Here is a 20,748-nt window from a genome sequence, read left to right as displayed (position 1 = left end):
AGAAAGAGGGGCAGTTGTAGGTGTTCTAAAATAAGACAGCAATCAACCACGCCACTGTAGACTTCATATTTACATTACAGCACTTCCTGTGCACACAGTTGATTTACATCCTGTTTACCTGACATTGTGGTGGAAAAAAGAGAAGTAAATGAGGTTTAAGACCACTGCTGTACCGTATGTTACTGTTGTCCTTCTGTCAAAAGAAAACAAGTCCAGGCTTACACAGGAAAGCACACACACACACACTAAGGCTGCTGCAGACACCTGCTGCTGGAATGGTACTGCAGTGTTGACATGCCAGAGGGAACATCTCTGCCCGCCACAGCAAAACGTTACATAAAGGTTCTTCTGAAACATTCCCTCTACCACCTACAGATGCTAATGCTACTCCAGCTATAAATAGCCAGCTTTCTGCCGCCCACCCACGCAGGTGGCTTACACCTACCCTGTAGCACAGGGGACGTTGTGTAAATGTTTGGTCAGTGTTGATCCAGCGTTGAGCCGCTGTTTGGCTAGCACAGTAGAGCCTTTGAAAAATGAGAGAGGGATGGAGGCAGGAAGGTAGGAAGGAGACATTTTACGGTTGGGCGGAAAACTGTATTTACCTCTGTCTCACTCTGGCTTTCTCTCTCCCCCTTCCCTCCCACTTCTGCTGTAGTTTCTATCTCTTTTTCTCACACTCTCTCCTCATACTCCCTCTTTTTTCATTCTCTTTCACTTATTCCCTCTCTCCTCTTCGATAATGCTCCCCTCCTCTCTCGCTTCCCCGATCTCTCTCCATCTCTCGCTCTCCACTTGATGTATCCAGCTGTAAATGTATAAGCCTCATGTGCTTGCTGTTGCCACGGCAACAACACAAGGGACCTTATAAAGCTAATAAATAGAGAGCAGGAGGGGAGAGGAGGAACATTCATAAAAAAAGAAGGAAAATGGGCACAGATCTATTCCTGGAGTTGGACCTGGGGGCTGTTGACGGATAGAGGGATGCTGGCGAAAGAGAGGACGAGAGAGAGAATGAGATAGACAGTTGTTTCTCTGGTGGCGCGTTGTGATGTATCAGATTTGATGTGCCAGCCAAGTTTGCTGGTGTCTGTTGAATAGAGGAAATGGAGTGTGTGCGCGCGCATGTTTACACATTCGTGTGTGTGTGCGAGTGTATGTGACTGTATCTGTGGTAATAAAAGGTGGCTTAAATTTGTTCTGCTTAAAGCTGCAATGTGTCACTTTTTGGGCAACCCGACCAAATTCACATAGAAATGTTAGTTATAGATCTGTCATTCTGTCAACCGAAAGGTTGCTAGATCAAATCACCAAGCTGACAAGGTACAAATCTGTTGTTCTGCCCCTGAACAAGGCAGTTAACCCACTGTTCCCTGGGTAGGCCGTCATTGTAAATAAGAATTTGTTCTTAACGGACTTGCCTCATTAAATAAAGATTAAATAAAAAATAAATAAACAAAATTGAAAGCAAATCTAAAAAGTGGTTGATCTGTTCTATTTCTATGCCTCCCATTCACAAGTTTTCATTTTGCGTCTTCTAATTTTGGGTCAAACAAACTGAAAATAAAATATTTTTGGTTATTGAAAAGATATTTCACAGTGGTTTACACGGTACAATGCTTCTCTACACCCTCTCAGCATTGCTTGTTTTGTCACATAAACGGGTAGTAGGTGAACTATTCAAATCTTTGCAACCAGGAAATGACAGAGTGATTTCTGTATATTGCACCTTTAACTGCATGTACAACTGGGTAACCTGTATGAGTGTGGGGTGTGAAATGGAAATGTCCCCTGAGACACCATGGGAGAGTGGGGTCACAGCCAGGGATATGCAGCTAGCCTCTGATCTGCTTCTTCATAAATAACCAAATGAGACATGATACACACACACACGCCTGATAATCACCTCTGTTTCACATACAAAAAGATAAACACATACACACACTTGATCATGGTCTCTCTCTCTCTGAATACAACTATGGAGAAAGAGAAGGACGTACTGTTCTCCTCTCTTCTACTCTCTCCTCTAGTCACCTCTCCTTATCTCTCCCCCTGTCTCCTCTCTGTTGAGATGTGGGTGGGTGACAGCCACGTCACCTGGTAATCATCACTGCGACACACAGGAAATAGAGAATAAAGTCACACACACAGGCTAGACGCCGTTGCCCACGGCCGGGGGGAAGGGTGTTAAGTGTCTGTGTGTGTGTGTGTTGCAAGACTTACAGCGGGTGCTTTGAAGTGGGAGTGTCTTGGTTCTATTGATAACTAAATACTACACCTGAGGATGGTCTATTAAACTCAGGTGAGGTTAGCTTATTACATGAGCTCATTCTGTGCCATGGCATTGTTGAATACTTGTTTCTGATTGGCTTGAAGGGCATTCTAGAGCATGCATTATTTCCCTATGACGCATAGTATACAGTATTTGCACGGTAAAATTCAATGGCTATTAATCATTCTCACATGTTCTATGTTTGAGCTGCTATTGAAAGCAACATCACACATGCACACACACACACACACACACACACGCACACGCACACACACACAGTCACCAATGCACGCACGCAGCACAGCACTGTTTGTGTACAGTAGATCTGAAATGACTGGACAGGACTAAACAATAACATTACATTCCCACCAGTTGGAGGGCAAGGTGAGGTTGGTTCAATATTTCTTACGTTACATCTTTCCATTCCTCTCAGATCTACAAGAACACCTGCAAGAGGTGGATAGAGGGCAGAGGTCGGTTTGACTTTGGAAGACACCTATGTAAGATGGTAGGACCAGAGAATGATATTGCATGAAGAACGTCACTGATCCAGACCTTATCTACAGCTGAGTTACCTCTGGCTGATTTCAGGTGTCACAAAAGCCAGACAGAATCAATCTATCGCCGAGGTGTCATCCCTCCCTCGCCCTTCAAGGTCTCCGTGAATGAGGACGCCAGAGAGAAAAAGAGAAAAAGGCCTAGAGGTAAAATGCGAATAAATAAAATAAAGACTAGAAAATTGTGTCCAGATGGAAACTTCCAGATCCACTACACGCAAAGGGAATAGGAAGGAAGAAGATGGATAAAAATTCCCAAAAAGAGTGAAAATCTCTAGGGAAAAGACAATTTCATAGGGGCTAATTGGCTGTTTCCAGTATTTGTCCAATTAAAAGCTACAAAAGCTATCTAAATGTAGCTGACATGATCCCTCATTCTCTACAAGTCATGCTATGTCCAAAATCTGTCCCTGGTTACCTGTGGGGGGGCAGTCGTCGTTGGAGCCAGGTGAGTCCTGGTTGGGGCTGACTGGCGGGCTGGCAGGGGGGCTGGTGCTGAAACTGGCGTAGCCCAGGGACGAGCTCACCTCAGAGGGATCACAGCTGTGGTTGACTGGCCTCTGGTTCTGGACATCCAGGGAGGAGGAGAGGGAGGTCCGCTGTTTGGGCTGGAGGGAGAGATGGAGAGAGCGAGAGAGGAGAACAAAGGCAATGTTAGCAGCTGTGGCTAAGTATTGTGATTGTGTGTGTAACTTTTGCCACATAAGAATTCAGTACCGTGGTGCAATTCACTGGTGTGCCGCTGAGAATTACAATATGTTTTTTTGTTCAATATAGAGGGACATGTGAAAGTACCCTGTGAGCTGTGCACTGGAGGAGCAGGACTCTTGGAAAAGAACACAGGAATTATTAAGTGAGGATTATCTCCACTTCCTCTCACATCAGCACACAAGTCCAGGTCTCATGACACACTCATTAGCCAGCCTGCGTGTGTGTGTGTGTGTGTTTGTGTGTGTGTATTTTTCAAGGAGTGTTTGCATGACTTCACAATAACTGTACAACACCTACATGTGCACACGCACACACACACACACACACACACACACACACACACACACACACACACACACACACACACACACACACTTGAAATTCCAGAGGAAAACAAGTGTAGTGAGAGAGTGAAAGCTGTAATGCAGACATAGATACAGACGCTTTACACAACACACCATTTACAGCCAGCAGAATAACTACTGCTGCTCTAGATTACTGTTCACACTCACATCTTATACACAAAACGCAGGCCAGTGTGTCTGCAAGAACTCAAGGTTTCCGTACTGAGAGTAAGAGGAAGGGGTCGATGTGGCAGGTGGTTAAGACAACGCCACATCAGGGGACTAAAAGTTCTGGGACAGTGACACATAGACAAAGCGACAGGTAGAGGTTGATGGGGAGAGAGGGGGAGAGAGAAAGATAGCGATGGATGTCTTCCAAAGACATCCCTTTCTACCAGTGGACAGTGGGCCAAAGGGGAACACAACAGAAGCATCACTTTCCTATAGAGAGTTAGGGTGCAATACATCAACGAGAAGTGATCAGAGTGACAGGCGGCGTACAGGGCCAATGGGGAATGAGTTTCACTTGAGGCCAATAGGGAAAAGTCAGAGTACGGTGAGAGGGGCAGTGTCAGGTAGCATGGTAATCCATAGGGAGATGCTGACAGAATGTACAGTGCCGTGAAAAACTATTTGCCACCTTTCTGATTTTCTCTATTTTTGCATATTTTCGATACTGAATGTTATCTGATCTTCAACTAAAACATATTATTAGATAAAGGGAACCTTATACCAACGGTCAAGCATGGTGGTGGTAGTGTGATGGTTTGGGGATGCTTTGCTGCCTCTGGACCTACATAACTTGCTTTAATAGAAAGAACCATGAATTCTGCTGTGTATCAGAGAATTCTAGTGCAGCTGGGTCATACAGCAAGACAATGATACAAAACAAACAATCAAGTCACATGAAAATGGTTAAAAATAAACATTTGAAGTTCTGGAATGGCCTAGTCAAAGTCCAGACCTAATCCCAATTGAGAGGTTGTGACAGGACTTGAAATGAGCATAATGTAATGGCACTGAAGAGGATGGCTGAAGTTGTACATGCCGGTAACCAATTGAGCAATTTTTTATTTATTTTTGCGTTGTTTTTAACTTATTTTTAAAACTTATTTTGTACATAATGTTGCTGCTACCGCCTCTTATGACCGAAAATAACTTCTGGACATCAGAACTGGGATGACTCACCGTGAACTGGAAGAAGCTTTTTCCTTTAACGAGTCTGACGAGAAAGATATAAGGCTCTCCCGGGAACAGGCCCAAATCCCTGTCATTTGCGTGAAGAAAAGACGGAGGAAAAGAGGACGCAGATCAGGCTGCCTTTGAGAATCTGTAGGTGAGCGAGTAAACTCCAACTGCCATCAATTCTACTTGCTAACATGGGAAAAAAAATAATGATCTACGATTACGATTATCATGTAAAAAAAAAAAAAAAATCTTATGTTACACCGAGTCGTGGCTGAACGACGACACGGATAATATAGAGCTGGAGGGGGTTTCAATGCGCCGACAGAACAGAGAAGCTACGTTTGGTAAGACGAGGGGTGGGGGTGTGTGTCTTTTTGTCAATAACAGCTGGTGCACGATGTCTAATATTAAAGAAGTCTCGAGGTATTGCTCACCTGAGGTAGAGTACCTTATGATAAGCTGTAGACCACACTATCTACTAAGAGAGTTCTCATCTATATTTTTCGTAGCCATCTATTTACCACCACAGACCAATGCTGGCACTAAGACCTCACTCAACCAACTCTATACGGCCATAAACAAACAAGAAAATGCTCACCCAGAAGCAGCGCTCCTTGTGGCCGGGGACTTTAATGCAGGCAAATTTAAATCAGTTTTATTCCAAATTTACCAGCATGTCACATGTGCAACCAGAGGGAAAAAACAACTCTAGACCACATTTACTCCACACACAGAGATGCAAACAAAGCTCTCCCCCGCTCTCCATTTGGCAAATCTGATCATAATTCTATCCTCCTGATTCCTGCTTACAAGCAAAAACTAAGCAGGAAGTACTAACTCAATACGGAAGTGGTCAGATGACGCGGATGCTACAGGACTGATTTGCTAGCACAGACTGGAATATGTTCTGGGATCATCCAAAGGCATTGAGGAGTATACCACCTCAGTCATCGGCTTCATCAATAAGTGCATCAACAACGTTGTCCCCATAGTGACTGTACGTACATATCCCAACCAGAAGCCATGGATTACAGGCAGCATCTGCATCGAGCTAAAGGCTAGAGCTGCCGCTTTCAAGGAGCGGGACACTAATCTGGACGCCTATAAGAAATACCGCTATGCCCTCAGACAAACCATCAAACAAGCAAAGCATCAATACAGGATTAAGATTGAATCCTACTACACCAACTCTGACGCTCGTCGGATGTGTCCACTATTATGGACTACAAAGGGAACCCCAGACGTGAGCTGCCCAGTGACGTGAGCCTACCAGACTAGCTAAATGCTTTTTATGCTCGCTTCGAGGCAAGCAACACTGAAGCATGCACGAGAGCAGGTAACCTGCCCAAATGATTACGGCCCCGTAGCACTCATGTTGGAAGCCATGAAGTGCTTTGAAAGGCTGGTCATGGCTCACATCAACAGCATCTTCCTGGATACCCTAGACCCACTCCAATTTGCATACCGCCCCAACAGATTCACAGATGACGCAATCTCCATCGCACTCCACACTGCCCTTTCCCACCTGGACAAAAGCAACACCTATATGAGAATGCTGTTCACTGACTACAGCTCTGCATTCAACACCATAGTGCCCACGAAGCTCATCACTAAGCTAAGGACCCTGGGACGAAACACCTCCCTCTGCAACTGGATCCTGGACTTCCTGATCGTGGACTACAGGAAAAGGCAGACCTAACAGGCCTCCATTAACATCAACGGGCTGTAGTGGAGCGGGTCGGGAGTTTCAAGTTCCTTGGTGTCCACATCACCAACGATCGATCATGGTCCAAACACACCAAGACAGTCATGAAGAGGGCACGACAGAATATTTTCCCCCTCAGGAGACTGAGGAGATTTGGCTTGGGTCCCCAGATCCTCAAAAAGTTCTACAGCTGCACCAGAGAGCATCCTGACCGGTTGCATCACCGACAGGTATGGCAACTGCTTGGTATCTGACCGTAAGACGCTACAGAGGCGCTAGTGCGTACGGCCCAGTACATCACTGGGGCCAAGCTTCCTGACATCCAGGACCTGTACAATAGGCGGTGTCAGAGGTAATCCCATAAAATTGTCAGACTCCAGTCACCCAAGTCATAGACTGTTATCTCTGCTACAGCACGGCACCGGAGCACCAAGTCTAGGACCAAAAGGCTCATTAACAGCTTCTAACCCCAAGCCATAAGACTGCTGAACAATTAATCAAATGACCACCGGACTATTACCTCCCCCCTCCCATTTGTTTTGTACACTGCTGCTACTAGCTGTTTATTATCTATGCATAGTCACTTCACCCCTACCTACATGTACAAATTACCTCTAACCTCTAACTTGATCTATCCCCGCACACCGACTCGGTACCAGTACCCCCTGTATATCATTTTTTACTTGAGTTTATTTGGTAAATATTTTCTTAACTCTTCTTGAACGGCACTGTTGGTTAGGGGCTAGTAAGTAAGCATTTCACAGTAAGGTGTACATGTGACAAATAAAGTTTTATTTTATTTTATTTGAGCAGTTCATGCTTGAAAACCCACAAATGTCACTGAGTTACAGCAGTTCTGCATGCATGAGTCAACCAAAATTCCTCCACAGTGACGTGAGAGACTGATCAACAACTACAGGAAGCGTTTGGTTGGAGTCATTGCAGTGAAAGAGTGTGATGCTACACTCTTCTCCAACTTTCTTGCCCCATTCGCCCCTTCTCTTTCTCTCGCTCTCCCTTTTCTCCCCCTCCCTCCCTCCCTCCTGGTTCATTAAGACCTCAGACACACCTCTCAAGGGTCTCAGTGTTCACAATGCAAGGCCAGCTAATGAACATGTCATGCCTGACAATTGGACGGTTAATAAACACTCCACGCCTGTTCAGAGCACACACAAACACACTCGCACACACAATCACGGAGAAACACACACTCTACGTCAGCTCGCTTGTAAAGTTACTGTTCCACATGCAATACCAGGTTTCAGATCAGGGAACATGAGAAAGAGAGGGAGTGGGAGCAACACTCCCTCTTATATTATTTATCTCCCCCACCTGACACAAACGACTCATTTAGTTGTGTATTTGTGTGTGTGTGTCGGTGTGTGTTTGCATGTGTTAATGTCATGCTCATTAGGCAAACCCCTTTTTCACACTGGAGTGAGGTGTACAGAGAGAGAGACCGAGAGATTTGAAGTTGAATTGAGAGAACAGAGCAAACTAGAAGGCTAATTGGCCCTAAACAGAGAGTACGCAGTGGCAGAATACCTGACCGCTGTAACTGACCCAAAATTAAGGACATCTTTGACTATGTACAGTCTCAGTGAGCATAGCCTTGCTATTGAGAAAGGCCACCGTAGGCAGACCTGGCTCTCAAGAGAAGACAGGCTACAGTGGGGCAAAAAAAGTATTTAGTCAGCCACCAATTGTGCAAGTTCTCCTACTTAAAAAGATGAGAGAGGCCTGTAATTTTCATCATAGGTACACTTCAACTATGACAGACAAAATGAGAAAAAAAATCCAGAAAATCACATTGTAGGATTTTTAATGAATTTATTTGCAAATTATGGTGGAAAATAAGTATTTGGTCACCTACAAACAAGCAAGATTTCTGGCTCTCACAGACCTGTAACTTCTTCTTTAAGAGGCTCCTCTGTCCTCCACTCGTTACCTGTATTAATGGCACCTGTTTGAACTTGTTATCAGTATAAAAGACACCTGTCCACAACCTCAAACAGTCACACTCCAAACTCCACTATGGCCAAGAACAAAGAGCTGTCAAAGGACACCAGAAACAAAATTGTAGACCTGCACCAGGCTGGGAAGACTGAATCTGCAATAGGTAAGCAGCTTGGTTTGAAGAAATCAACTGTGGGAGCAATTATTAGGAAATGGAAGACATAGAAGACCACTGATAATCTCCCTCGACCTGGGGCTCCACGCAAGATCTCACCCCGTGGGGTCAAAATGATCACAAGAACAGTGAGCAAAAATCCCAGAACCACATGGGGGGACCTAGTGAATGACCTGCAGAGAGCTGGGACCAAAGTAACAAAGCCTACCATCAGTAACACACTACGCCGCCAGGGACTCAAATCCTGCAGTGCCAGACGTGTCCCCCTGCTTAAGTCAGTACATGTCCAGGCCCGTCTGAAGTTTGCTAGAGAGCATTTGGATGATCCAGAAGAAGATTGGGAGAATGTCATATGGTCAGATGAAACCAAAATATAACTTTTTGGTAAAAACTCAACTCGTCGTGTTTGGAGGACAAAGAATGCTGAGTTGCATCCAAAGAACACCATACCTACTGTGAAGCATGGGGGTGGAAACATCATGCTTTGGGGCTGTTTTTCTGCAAAGGGACCAGGACGACTGATCCGTGTAAAGGAAATAATGAATGGGGCCATGTATCGTAAGATTTTGAGTGAAAACCTCCTTCCATCAGCAAGGGCATTGAAGTTGAAACATGGTTGGGTCTTTCAGCATGAAAATGATCCCAAACACACCGCCCGGGCAACGAAGGAGTGGCTTCGTAAGAAGCATTTCAAGGTCCTGGAGTGGCCTAGCCAGTCTCCAGATCTCAACCCCATAGAAAATCTTTGGAGGGAGTTGAAAGTCCGTGTTGCCCAGCAACAGCCCCAAAACATCACTGCTCTAGAGCATGGCCAAAATACCAGCAACAGTGTGTGAAAACTGGGGTGGCAGGGTAGCCTAGTGGTTAGAGCGTTGGACTAGTAACCGAAAGGTTGCAAGTTCGAATCCCCGAGCTGACAAGGTACAAATCTGTCGTTCTGCCCCTGAACAGGCAGTTAACCCACTGTTCCTAGGCCGTCATTGAAAATAAGAATTTGTTCTTAACTGACTTGCCTAGTAAAATAAAGGTTAAAAAAAATAAATACAAATTTTTAAAAAAAACCTTGTGAAGACTTACAGAAAACGTTTGACCTCTGTCATTGCCAACAAAGGGTATATAACAAAGTATTGAGAAACTTTTGTTATTGACCAAATACTTATTTTCCACCATAATTTGCAAATAAATTCATTAAAAAATCCTAAAATGTGATTTTCTGTATTTTTTTTCTCATTTTGTCTGTCATAGTTGAAGTGTACCTATGATGAATATTACAGGCCTCTCATCTTTTTAAGTGGGAGAACTTGCACAATTGGTGGCTGACTAAATACTTTTTTGCCCCACAGTATGTGCATACTGCCCACAAAATGAGGTGGAAACTGAGCTGCACTTCCTAACCTCCTACCCAATGTATGACCATATTAGAGACACATATTTCCCTCAGATTACACAGATCCACAAAGAATTCGAAAACAAATCCAATTTTGATAAACTACCATATCTACTGGGGGAAGCAAAATTTGTGACCTGTTGCCACAAGAAAAGGGCAACCAGTGAAGAACAAACACAATTGTAATTACAACCCATATTTATGTTGATTTATTTTCTCTTTTTTACTTGAACTATTTTCACATTGTTACAACACTGTATATAGACATTACATTTGAAATATCTATTATTTTGGAACTTGTATGAGTGTAAATTTTACTGTTCACTTTTTATTGTTTAATTCACTTTTGTTGATCCATTTCAATTGCTTTGGCAATGTAAACATATGTTTCCCATGCCAATAAAGCCCCTTGAATTGAATTGAGAGCGAGAGAGAGAGTGTATACGTGCGTGTGAGAGAGAGTGAGAGAATGTGTGTTAGTGTGTGTGTGTGTATGCGCACATGTGTACAGTGTGTTATGCTTTCAATGTCATGCCCAATGGTGAAACCCATTATTTCCATCAGACACCAGGTGTGAGTGAGGAATTGTGTGTTAATGTATGGATAGTCATTATTCTAATTGGGCCTAGTGCAGGTTGGGAGATTCCAGGGTAAATTGATGGAGCTGGAAGTGTGTGTGTGCGTGTCCATGTTCGCGTGTGTGTGTGTGTGTGTGTGTGTGTGTGTGTGTGTGTGTGCGTGCGTGCGTGCGTGCGTGCGTGCGTGCGTGCGTGCGTGCGTGCGTGCGTGCGTGCAAAGCCTCTCTGGGAACAAGGGAGGGAGTGGAAAGACATAATCTACACTAATGAATGGAAAACAGCACATGGGAGGTAAAATAATATTTTGATGGCATGTTCATTATTGCCATTTGCACACACTTAATTTTGTAACGTTTTATCAGGGGAAGGAAACATCATTATTCAAATGAGTCTAATGATTATATGTCCTGTCAGTATATTTCAATAATTAAGTACAGATTTTTTTATCAACGTAAAGGAGGTAAAATTCACTTGAGTATCGTTTGAGTTGATTCTCCTTAATAAAGTGCATTTCTAAATAACCTTTCCTCTCGGCGTGAATAAAGTCATTTAGTTTCCAAATCCAAAGGGGTTGCCTTAGCAACACAGCCATACAAAGCAGGAAATGGCACAGCAAAAGGCCGTAACCAGAACATACAGTGCATTCGGAAAGTATTCATACCCCTTCACTTATTCCACATTTTGTTGTGTTACGGCCTGAATTCAAAATAAATTACATACTGTATTTATTTTTCTCATCCATCTACACACAATACCACATAATGTGAAAGTGAAAACATGTTGATATTTTAGCAAATGTATTGAAAATGAAACACATAAATATCTGATTTACATTAGTATTCACACCCGAGTCAATACTTTGTAGAAGCATCTTGGCAGCGATTACAGCTGTGAGTCTTTCTGGGCGAGTCTCTAAGAGCTTTCCACACCTGGATTGTGCAATATTTGCCCATTATTCTTTTCAAACTTCTTCAAGGTCTGTCAAAGTGGTTGCTGATCATTGCTAGACAACCGTTTTCAGGTCTTGCCATAGATTTTCAGCAGACTTAAGTCAACATCTGTAACTCGGCCATTCAGGAACATTCACGGTCTTCTTGGTAAGCAACTCCAGTGGAAAGTTGGCCTTGCGTTTTAGGTTATTGTCCTGCTGAAAGGTGAATTAATCTCCCAGTGTCTGGTGGAAAGCAGACTCCACCAGGTTTTCCTCTAGGATTTTGCCTGTGCTTAGCTCCATTTTGTAAATATTTTATGTGGACAACTCCCCCATCCTTAACGATTACAAGCATACCCATAACATGAACAGGCGCAACTATGCTTGAAAATATGGAGAGTGGCCGAGCTGAGGCAGACATTCAAAAATAATGTTAAACACTATGATTGTACACAGAGTGAGTCCATGCAACTTATTATGTGATTTGTTAAGCACATTTTTACTACTGAACGTATTGAGGCTGACCATAACAAAGAGGTTGAATACTTACTGACGCATTACATTTCAGCTTTTCATTTTTCATTCATTTGTAAAACATTTAGAAAACATACACTACCATTCAAAAGTTTGGGGTCACTTAGAAATGTCCTTGTTTTTGAAAGAAAAGTTCATTTTTTGTCCACTAAAATAACATCAAATTGATCAGAAATACAGTGTAGACATTGTTAATGTTGTAAATGACTATTGTAGCTGGAAACGGCAGATTTGTTATGGAATATCTACATAGGAGTACAGATAGATGCCCATTATCAGCAACCATCACTCCTGTGCTCCAATGGCACATTGTGTTAGCTAATCCAAGTTTATAATTTTAAAAGACTAAGGACATTTCTAAGTTTTAAAAGGCTAGGACATTTCTAAGTGACCCCAAACTGTTGAGCGGTAGTGTAACTCCACTTTGACATTATGGGCTATTGTGTGTACCGGTAGGCCAGTGACAAAACAATCTCAATTTAATCAAGACAACAAAATGTAGAAAAAGTCTAGAGGTATTAAAACTTTCTGAAGGCACAAAAGACACACACACACATATACAGACCATGCATAAACTCACACATACCACACACACACACACACACACATACAGACCATGCATAAACTCACACACACACACACACACACACACACACACACACACACACACACACACACACACACACACACACACACACACACACACACACACACACCATGCATAAACTCACACATATACACACACGCAAAATTGCATTTATTATCTGGGCCCCAGCAGGACACACCTAATCAGGGGCATCGGGAATCACTCACAACTCACAGCACTCTGACAGGATAGGTCAGCTGTCATTGAGCCATGTCTGTACCAATCAGGTCTGAAGAGGGATATGCAAAGTGAATTCCTGAACAGTGGAGGAGAGAGAGTGTGGTGGACTTTGTGTTGGTTAGCATTAGCCTGGGAAAGTGTTGGTGAGTGGTGAAGGTAGTGTTGGTTAGCACCTTAGCCTGGACCAGTCTGTGAGTGTTGGAGTTAGCATTCGTTAGCACTTTAGCCTGGACCAGTGTTTGTGAGTGGTGAGGTTAGCGTTGGTTAGCGTGTTAGCCTGGACCAGTCTGGGCATTGGAGTTAGCATTCGTTAGCGCCTGGGCCAGTCTCTGTGTGTGTTGGAGTTAGCATACAGTTGGTTAAAACTTGTTAGGCTAGGGGTTCCGCTTCGACAACATCCCCTGAAAAGGCAGAGCGTGAAATTCAAAACGATTTTTTAGAAATATTGAACTTTCATATATTCACAAGTGCAATAAACCAAATTAAAGCTACACTTCTTGTTAATCTACCCATCGTGTCGGATTTCAAAAAAGCTTTACAGCGAAAGCACACCATATGATTATGTTAGGTCAGAGCCTAGTCAGAAAAAACACATACAGCCATTTACCAGCCAAAGAGAGGAGTCACAAAAAGCAGAAAGAGATCAAATTAATCACTAACCTTTGATGATCTTCATCAGATGGCACTCATAGGACTTCATGTTACACAATACATGTATGTTTTGTTCATATTTATCTCCAAAAGTCTGTTTACATTGGCGGGTTATGTTCAGTAATGTTGTGCCTCGAAAACATCCGGCAAATTTGCAGAGAGCCACATCAATTTACAGAAATACTCATCATAAACTTTGATAAAAGATACAAGTGTTATGCACAGAATTATAGATATACTTCTCCTTTATGCAACCGCTGTGTCAGATTTCAAAAAAGCTTTTCGGAAAAAGCAAACCATGCAATAATCTGAGTACGGCGCTCAGACACAAAAACAAACCATACAGATACCCACCATGTTGTGGAGTCAGTAAAAGGTAGAAATAGCATTACAAATATTCACTTACCTTTGATGATCTTCATCAGAATGCACCTTAAGGAATCCCAGTTCCACAATAAATGTTTGTTTTGTTCAATAAAGTCCACCATTTATGTCCAAATACCTCCTTTTGTTAGCACGTTTAGTTCACAAATCCAATTCCAGGCGAAAATTCATATGAAAAGTTCAAAAAGTTATATTACAGTTCGTAGAAACATGTCAAACAATGTATAGAATCAATCTTTAGGATGTTTTTAACATAAATCTTCAATAATGTTCCAACAGGAGAATTCCTTAAGAAATGCAATGTCGCTCTCACTGGCGCGCACTATCCAGCCTTCTGTCAGACCTCTGGTTGAAACAGCTCTCATTCTCTCCCCCTTCACACTAGAAGCCTGAAACAACGTTCTAAAGACTGTTAACATCTAGTGGAAGCCTTGGAGAGTGCAATATGACCCCATAGACACTGTATATTCGATAGGCAATGAGTTGAAAAACTACAAACCTCAGATTTCCCACTTGCTGGTTGGATTTTTCTCAGGTTTTGGCCTGCTATATGAGTTTTGTTATACTCACAGACATCATTCAAACAGTTTTAGAAACTTCAGAGTGTTTTCTATCAAAATCTACTATTAATATGCATATATTAGCTTCTGGGCCTGAGTAGCAGGTAGTTTACTCTGAGTACGTTTTGTATCCGAACTTGAAAATGCTGCCCCCTATCCCAAACAAGTTAACGCTAGCCAGGATCTGTTTCAGCAGTGGTGTAGTCTCAACACCCCAGGGCCTTTGACACCCTAATGGGTGTGTAATCAAAACCTTAAATCAGTCAGACCCCCCACCCGCACACACTCACACCCACACAATTATGAAAACTAGCTTAGCAAAATCAGAAGTCTTTCTCACAATTACACAATCTAAAATGGTGCCTATTACCAGTCAGATCTAGCTGATACAGTAGACAGCAGTGTGTTTCAGCTACAATGTTCTAAAGGGACAAGGGGCAGAGGCAGGTCTGTCTGCTGATTGGCCGGTACTAGGAGTGAAGTGACCTGGGTAATGGCAGGGCGGAGACGTTTCCTGTCGGCTCGTTAGTAAGTACCTGGCAGAAGGTCACTCCACTATCCTCTCTCACTCTGCCGCTCTCTGTCACTCTCGCTCTCCCTGTCACTCTTACTCTCCCTCTTTATCTTTCACTTTCTCTCTGTCAGTTACGCCTCCCTTGCAACTTCTCTTTCCTTAATTATTTTTTCCTCTAATTCTCACTCCCACTTTCTATCTCCCTCTCACCCACTACCTATCTCCCTCTCACCCACTACCTATCTCCCTCTCATCCACAATCTATTCTCTCAACATCTCCCTCTCATCCACTATCCATCTCCCTCAACATCTCCCTCTCATCCTCAACATCTCTCTCTCATCCACTATCTATCTCCCTCAACATCTCTCTCATCCACAATCTATCTCCCTCTCATCCCCTATCTATCTCCCTCTCATCCCCTTTCTATCTATCTCCCTCAACATCTCCCTCTCATCCACTATCTCCCTCAACATATCCCTCTCATCCCCTATCTATCTCCCTCTCATCCCCTATCTATATCCCTCTCATCCCCTATCTATCTCCCTCTCATCCCCCATCTCCCTCAAAATCTCCCTCTCATCCACTATCTACCTCCCTCAACATCTCTCTCGCATCCACTATCCATCTCCCTCTCATCCACTATCCATCTCCCTCTCATCCACTATCCATCTCCCTCTCATCCACTATCCATCTCCCTCTCATCCACTATCCATCTCCCTCTCATCCACTATCCATCTCCCTCTCATCCACTATCCATTTCCCTCTCATCCACTATCCATCTCCATCTCATCCACTATCCATCTCCCCCTCATCCACTATCCATCTCCCCCTCATCCACTATCATGCCCTCTCATCCACTATCCATCTCCCTCTCATCCACTATCCATCTCCCTCTCATCCACTATCCATCTCCCTCTCATCCACTATCCATCTCCCTCTCATCCACTATCCATCTCCCCCTCATCCACTATCAATCTCCCCCTCATCCACTATCCATCTCCCTCTCATCCACTATCCATCTCCCTCTCATCCACTATCCATCTCCCTCTCATCCACTATCCATCTCCCTCTCATCCACTATCCATCTCCCTCTCATCCACTATCCATCTCCCCCTCATCCACTATCATGCCCTCTCATCCACTATCCATCTCCCTCTCATCCACTATCCATCTCCCTCTCATCCACTATCCATCTCCCTCTCATCCACTATCCATCTCACTCTCATCCACTATCCATCTCCCTCTCATCCACTATCCATCTCCCCCTCATCCACTATCCATCTCCATCTCATCCACTATCCATCTCCGTCTCATCCACTATCCATCTCCCTCTCATCCACTATCCATCTCCCTCTCATCCACTATCCATCTCATCCACTATCCATCTCCCTCTCATCCACTATCCATCTCATCCACTATCCATCTCCCTCTCATCCACCATCCATCTCCCTCTCATCCACTATCCATCTCATCCACTATCCATCTCCCTCTCATCCACTATCCATCTCCCTCCACATCTCCCTCTCATCCACTATCTCCCTCAACATCTCCATCTCATCCACTATCTCTCATTCAACATCTCCCTCTCATCCACTATCCATCTGCCTCCACATCTCCCTCTCAATCTCCCTCAACATCTCTCTCATCCACTATCTATCACCCTCTCATCCACTATCCATCTCCCTCTCATACACTATCCATCTCCCTCTCATCCACTATCCATCTCCCCCTCATCCACTATCCATCTCCCCCTCATCCACTATCCATCTCCCTCTCATCCACTATCCATCTCCCTCTCATCCACTATCCATCTCCCTCTCATCCACTATCCATCTCCCCTCATCCACTATCCATCTCCCCTCATCCACTATCCATCTCCCCTCATCCACTATCATGCCCTCTCATCCACTATCCATCTCCCTCTCATCCACTATCCATCTCCCTCTCATCCACTATCCATCTCCCTCTCATCCACTATCCATCTCCCTCTCATCCACTATCCATCTCCCCTCATCCACTATCCATCTCCCTCTCATCCACTATCCATCTCCCTCTCATCCACTATCCATCTCCCTCTCATCCACTATCCATCTCCCTCTCATCCACTATCCATCTCCCCCTCATCCACTATCCATCTCCCCCTCATCCACCATCCATCTCCCTATCATCCACTATCCATCTCCGTCTCATCCACTATCCATTTCCCTCTCATCCACTATCCATCTCCCTCTCATCCACTATCCATCTCATCCACTATCCATCTCCCTCTCATCCACTATCCATCTCCCTCTCATCCACTATCCATCTCATCCACTATCCATCTCCCTCTCATCCACTATCCATCTCCCTCCACATCTCCCTCTCATCCACTATCTCCCTCAACATCTCCATCTCATCCACTATCTCTCATTCAACATCTCCCTCTCATCCACTATCCATCTGCCTCCACATCTCCCTCTCAATCTCCCTCAACATCTCTCTCATCCACTATCTATCACCCTCTCATCCACTATCCATCTCCCTCTCATCCACTATCCATCTCATCCACTATCCATCTCCCTCTCATCCACTATCCATCTCCCTCCACATCTCCCTCTCATCCACTATCTCCCTCAACATCTCCATCTCATCCACTATCTCTCATTCAACATCTTCCTCTCATCCACTATCCATCTCCCTCTCATCCACTATGCATCTCCCTCTCATCCACTATCCATCTCCCTCTCATCCACTATCCATCTCCCTCTCATCCACTATCCATCTCCCTCTCATCCACTATCCATCTCCCTCTCATCCACTATCCATCTCCCTCTCATCCACTATCCATCTCCCTCTCATCCACCATCCATCTCCCTCCACATCTCCCTCAACATCTCTGTCTCATCCACTATCTCTCACTCAACATCTCCCTCTCATCCACTATCTATCTCCCTCAACATCTCTCTCTCATCCACTATCTATCTCCCTCAACATCTCCCTCTCAGTCCCATTAAAGCACTTAGTCTTTCACACTCTTGTCTTTCCACTCTCCCTTCCACAATCTGCCGCCAAACCAAATAGAGATAATCACAGTCCATTGATCATGGTGTGTGTATGTATGCGTGCTTGTGTGTGTGTGTGTGTGTGTGTGTGTGTGTGTGTGTGTGTGTGTGTGTGTGTGTGTGTATGTGTGTGTTTGAGCAGCACGGTCTGTAAACACAACCCCAGTGGATCAGTGATTGAAGTTTTTTTTAAATGTTTTATTTAACCTTTATTTAACTAGGCAAGTCATTTAAGAACCAATTCTTATTTACAATGACGGCCCATGTTCAGGGGCAGGACGACAGATTTTTACCTTGTCAGCTAAGGGATTCGATCCAGCAACCTTTCGGTTACTGGACCAACGCTCTAATCACTAGGCTACCTGCCATGTCTAGTTGCCTACTAACAGATGCATGGCAAAGTGATTGTGTGTGTGGGTGCACATGTGTGTGTGTGTACATGTGTGTGTGTGTGGGTGTGTGTGTGTGTATGTGTGTGTGTGTGGGTGTGTGTGGGTGGGTGCACATGTGTGTGTGTGTGGGTGTGTGTGTGTGTGTGGGTGTGCATGTCTTCGCCTGCTTGCAGGTCAAAGGGGAAACGGAGACGCTGGGACACCGACTATATCAAATCACACACACAACCCTCCCTCCACATGTTGTGACGTTACAGCCTTATTCTAAAAAATTTTTTTTTTTTTTTTTTTTTTTTTTTTAACCTCATCAATCTATACACAATACCCCATAATGACAAAGCAAAAACAGGTTTTTCCAACATTCTTTTTAAAACATTTTTTAAACCCAACTTAAATATTACATTGACATAAGTATTCAGACCCTTTACTCAGTACTTTGTTGAAGCACCTTTGGCAGCGATTACAGCTTCGAGTCTTCTTGGGTATGACGCTACAAGCTTGGCACACCTGTATTTGGGGAGATTCTCCCATTCTTCTCTGCAGATCCTCTCAAGCTCTGTCAGGTTGGATGGGGAGCATCACTGCACAGCTATTGTCAGGTCTCTCCAGAGATGTTCGATCAGGTTCAAGTCTGGCTGTGTGCTACCACCACCATGCTTCACAGTGGGATAGTATAGGCAAGCTGATGAGCGGTGTCTGGCTTCCTCCAGATGTGACACTTGGCATTCAGGCCAAAGAGTTCAATCTTGGTTTCATCAGACCAGAGAATCTTGTTTCTCATGGTCAGAGTTCTTTAGGCCTTTTAGCAAATGGGCTGTCATGTGCCTTTTACTGAAGCGTGGCTTCATTCTGGCCACTCTACCATAAAGGCCTGATAGGTGGAGTGCTGCAGAGGTGGTTGTCCTTCTGGAAGGTTCTCCCATCTCCACAGAGGAACTCTGTCAGGTTCTTGGTCATCTCCCTGACCAAGGCCCTTCTCCCTCAATTGCTCAATTTGGGCGGGCGGACAGCTCTAGGAAGAGTCTTGGTGATTCCGAACTTCTTCCATTTAAGAATGATGGAGGCCACTGTGTTCTTGCGGACCTTCAATGCTGCAGACATCTTTTGGAATCCTTCCCCAGATCTGTGCCTTGACACAATCCTGTCTCTGAGCTTTATGGACAATTCCTTCGACCTCATGAATTGGATTTTGCTCTGACATGCACTGTCAACTGTGGTACCATATATAGACAGGTGTGTGCCTTTCCAAATCATGCTGAATCAATTGAATTTACCACAGGTGGACTGCAGTCAAGATGAGTTATTTCTACAAGAATGATCAATGGCAACAGGATGCAGCTGAACTCAATTTCGAGTCTCATAGCAAAGGGTCTGAATACTTATGTAAATAAGGTATTTCTGTTTTTATTTTTAATACAGTATGACTGGGGTGGCTGGAGTCTTTTACAGTTTTTAGGGCCTTCCTCTGACAATGCCTGGTATAGAGGTCCTGGATGGCAGGAAGCTTGGCCCCAGTGATGTACTGGGCTGTACGCACTACCCTCTGTAGTGCCTTGCGGTCGGAGGCCAAGCAGTTGCCATACCAGGCAGTGATGCAACCGGTCAGGATGCTCTCGATGGTGCAGCTGTAGAACCTTTTGAGGATCTGAGGACCCTTGCCAAATCTTTTCAGTCTCCTGAGGGGGAATATATTTGGTTGTGCCCTCTTATCTGCGTGCCATGCCTCTACATCCACTCAACCTCTCTATGTCACCTATATCTACATCTAATCTATAGTATGCACAGGCAGACAGGCAAGTCTGCCTTATCAACACTCTTCCGTGTGTCCGTTTGTTTGAGATGGGGAGCGTGTGTGTGTTCACAGATTTGTGTGTAACTGTGTTATCGCCAATACTTCCAGTTATAAGCAGTGTCTCATCTGGACATGGTAGATCACTGGAGCTGGAGAGAGAGACTGGCAGCACCACGGGAGATAGAAGACTAAGGTTTATCAGGGAAATGTCTCAAGGAAGGCGTCACAGGTCTACATACATGTGTGCGA

At 44.2% G+C, this 20,748-nt stretch overlaps 1 protein-coding gene across 3 annotated transcripts in view; it reads right to left on the bottom strand.

Annotated features, from left to right (window-relative positions):
* The window catches only part of anks1b (ankyrin repeat and sterile alpha motif domain containing 1B), a 414,498-nt gene that overhangs the window by 146,757 nt on the left and 246,993 nt on the right, over window positions 1-20,748 (bottom strand). For all 3 annotated transcript variants that reach the window (XM_065008369.1, XM_065008370.1, XM_065008371.1), the window contains one exon: window positions 3,248-3,437. In XM_065008369.1, coding sequence (XP_064864441.1) covers window positions 3,248-3,437 — 190 coding nt within the window. The remainder of the gene's footprint in view (window positions 1-3,247; window positions 3,438-20,748) is intronic.

This window comes from Oncorhynchus nerka, linkage group LG23 (genome assembly GCF_034236695.1).
Source record: "Oncorhynchus nerka isolate Pitt River linkage group LG23, Oner_Uvic_2.0, whole genome shotgun sequence".
Lineage (NCBI taxonomy): Eukaryota > Metazoa > Chordata > Actinopteri > Salmoniformes > Salmonidae > Oncorhynchus > Oncorhynchus nerka.
The sequence above is the reverse complement of the archived record's forward strand: the minus strand, read 5'-3'. Positions and strand labels throughout refer to the sequence as shown.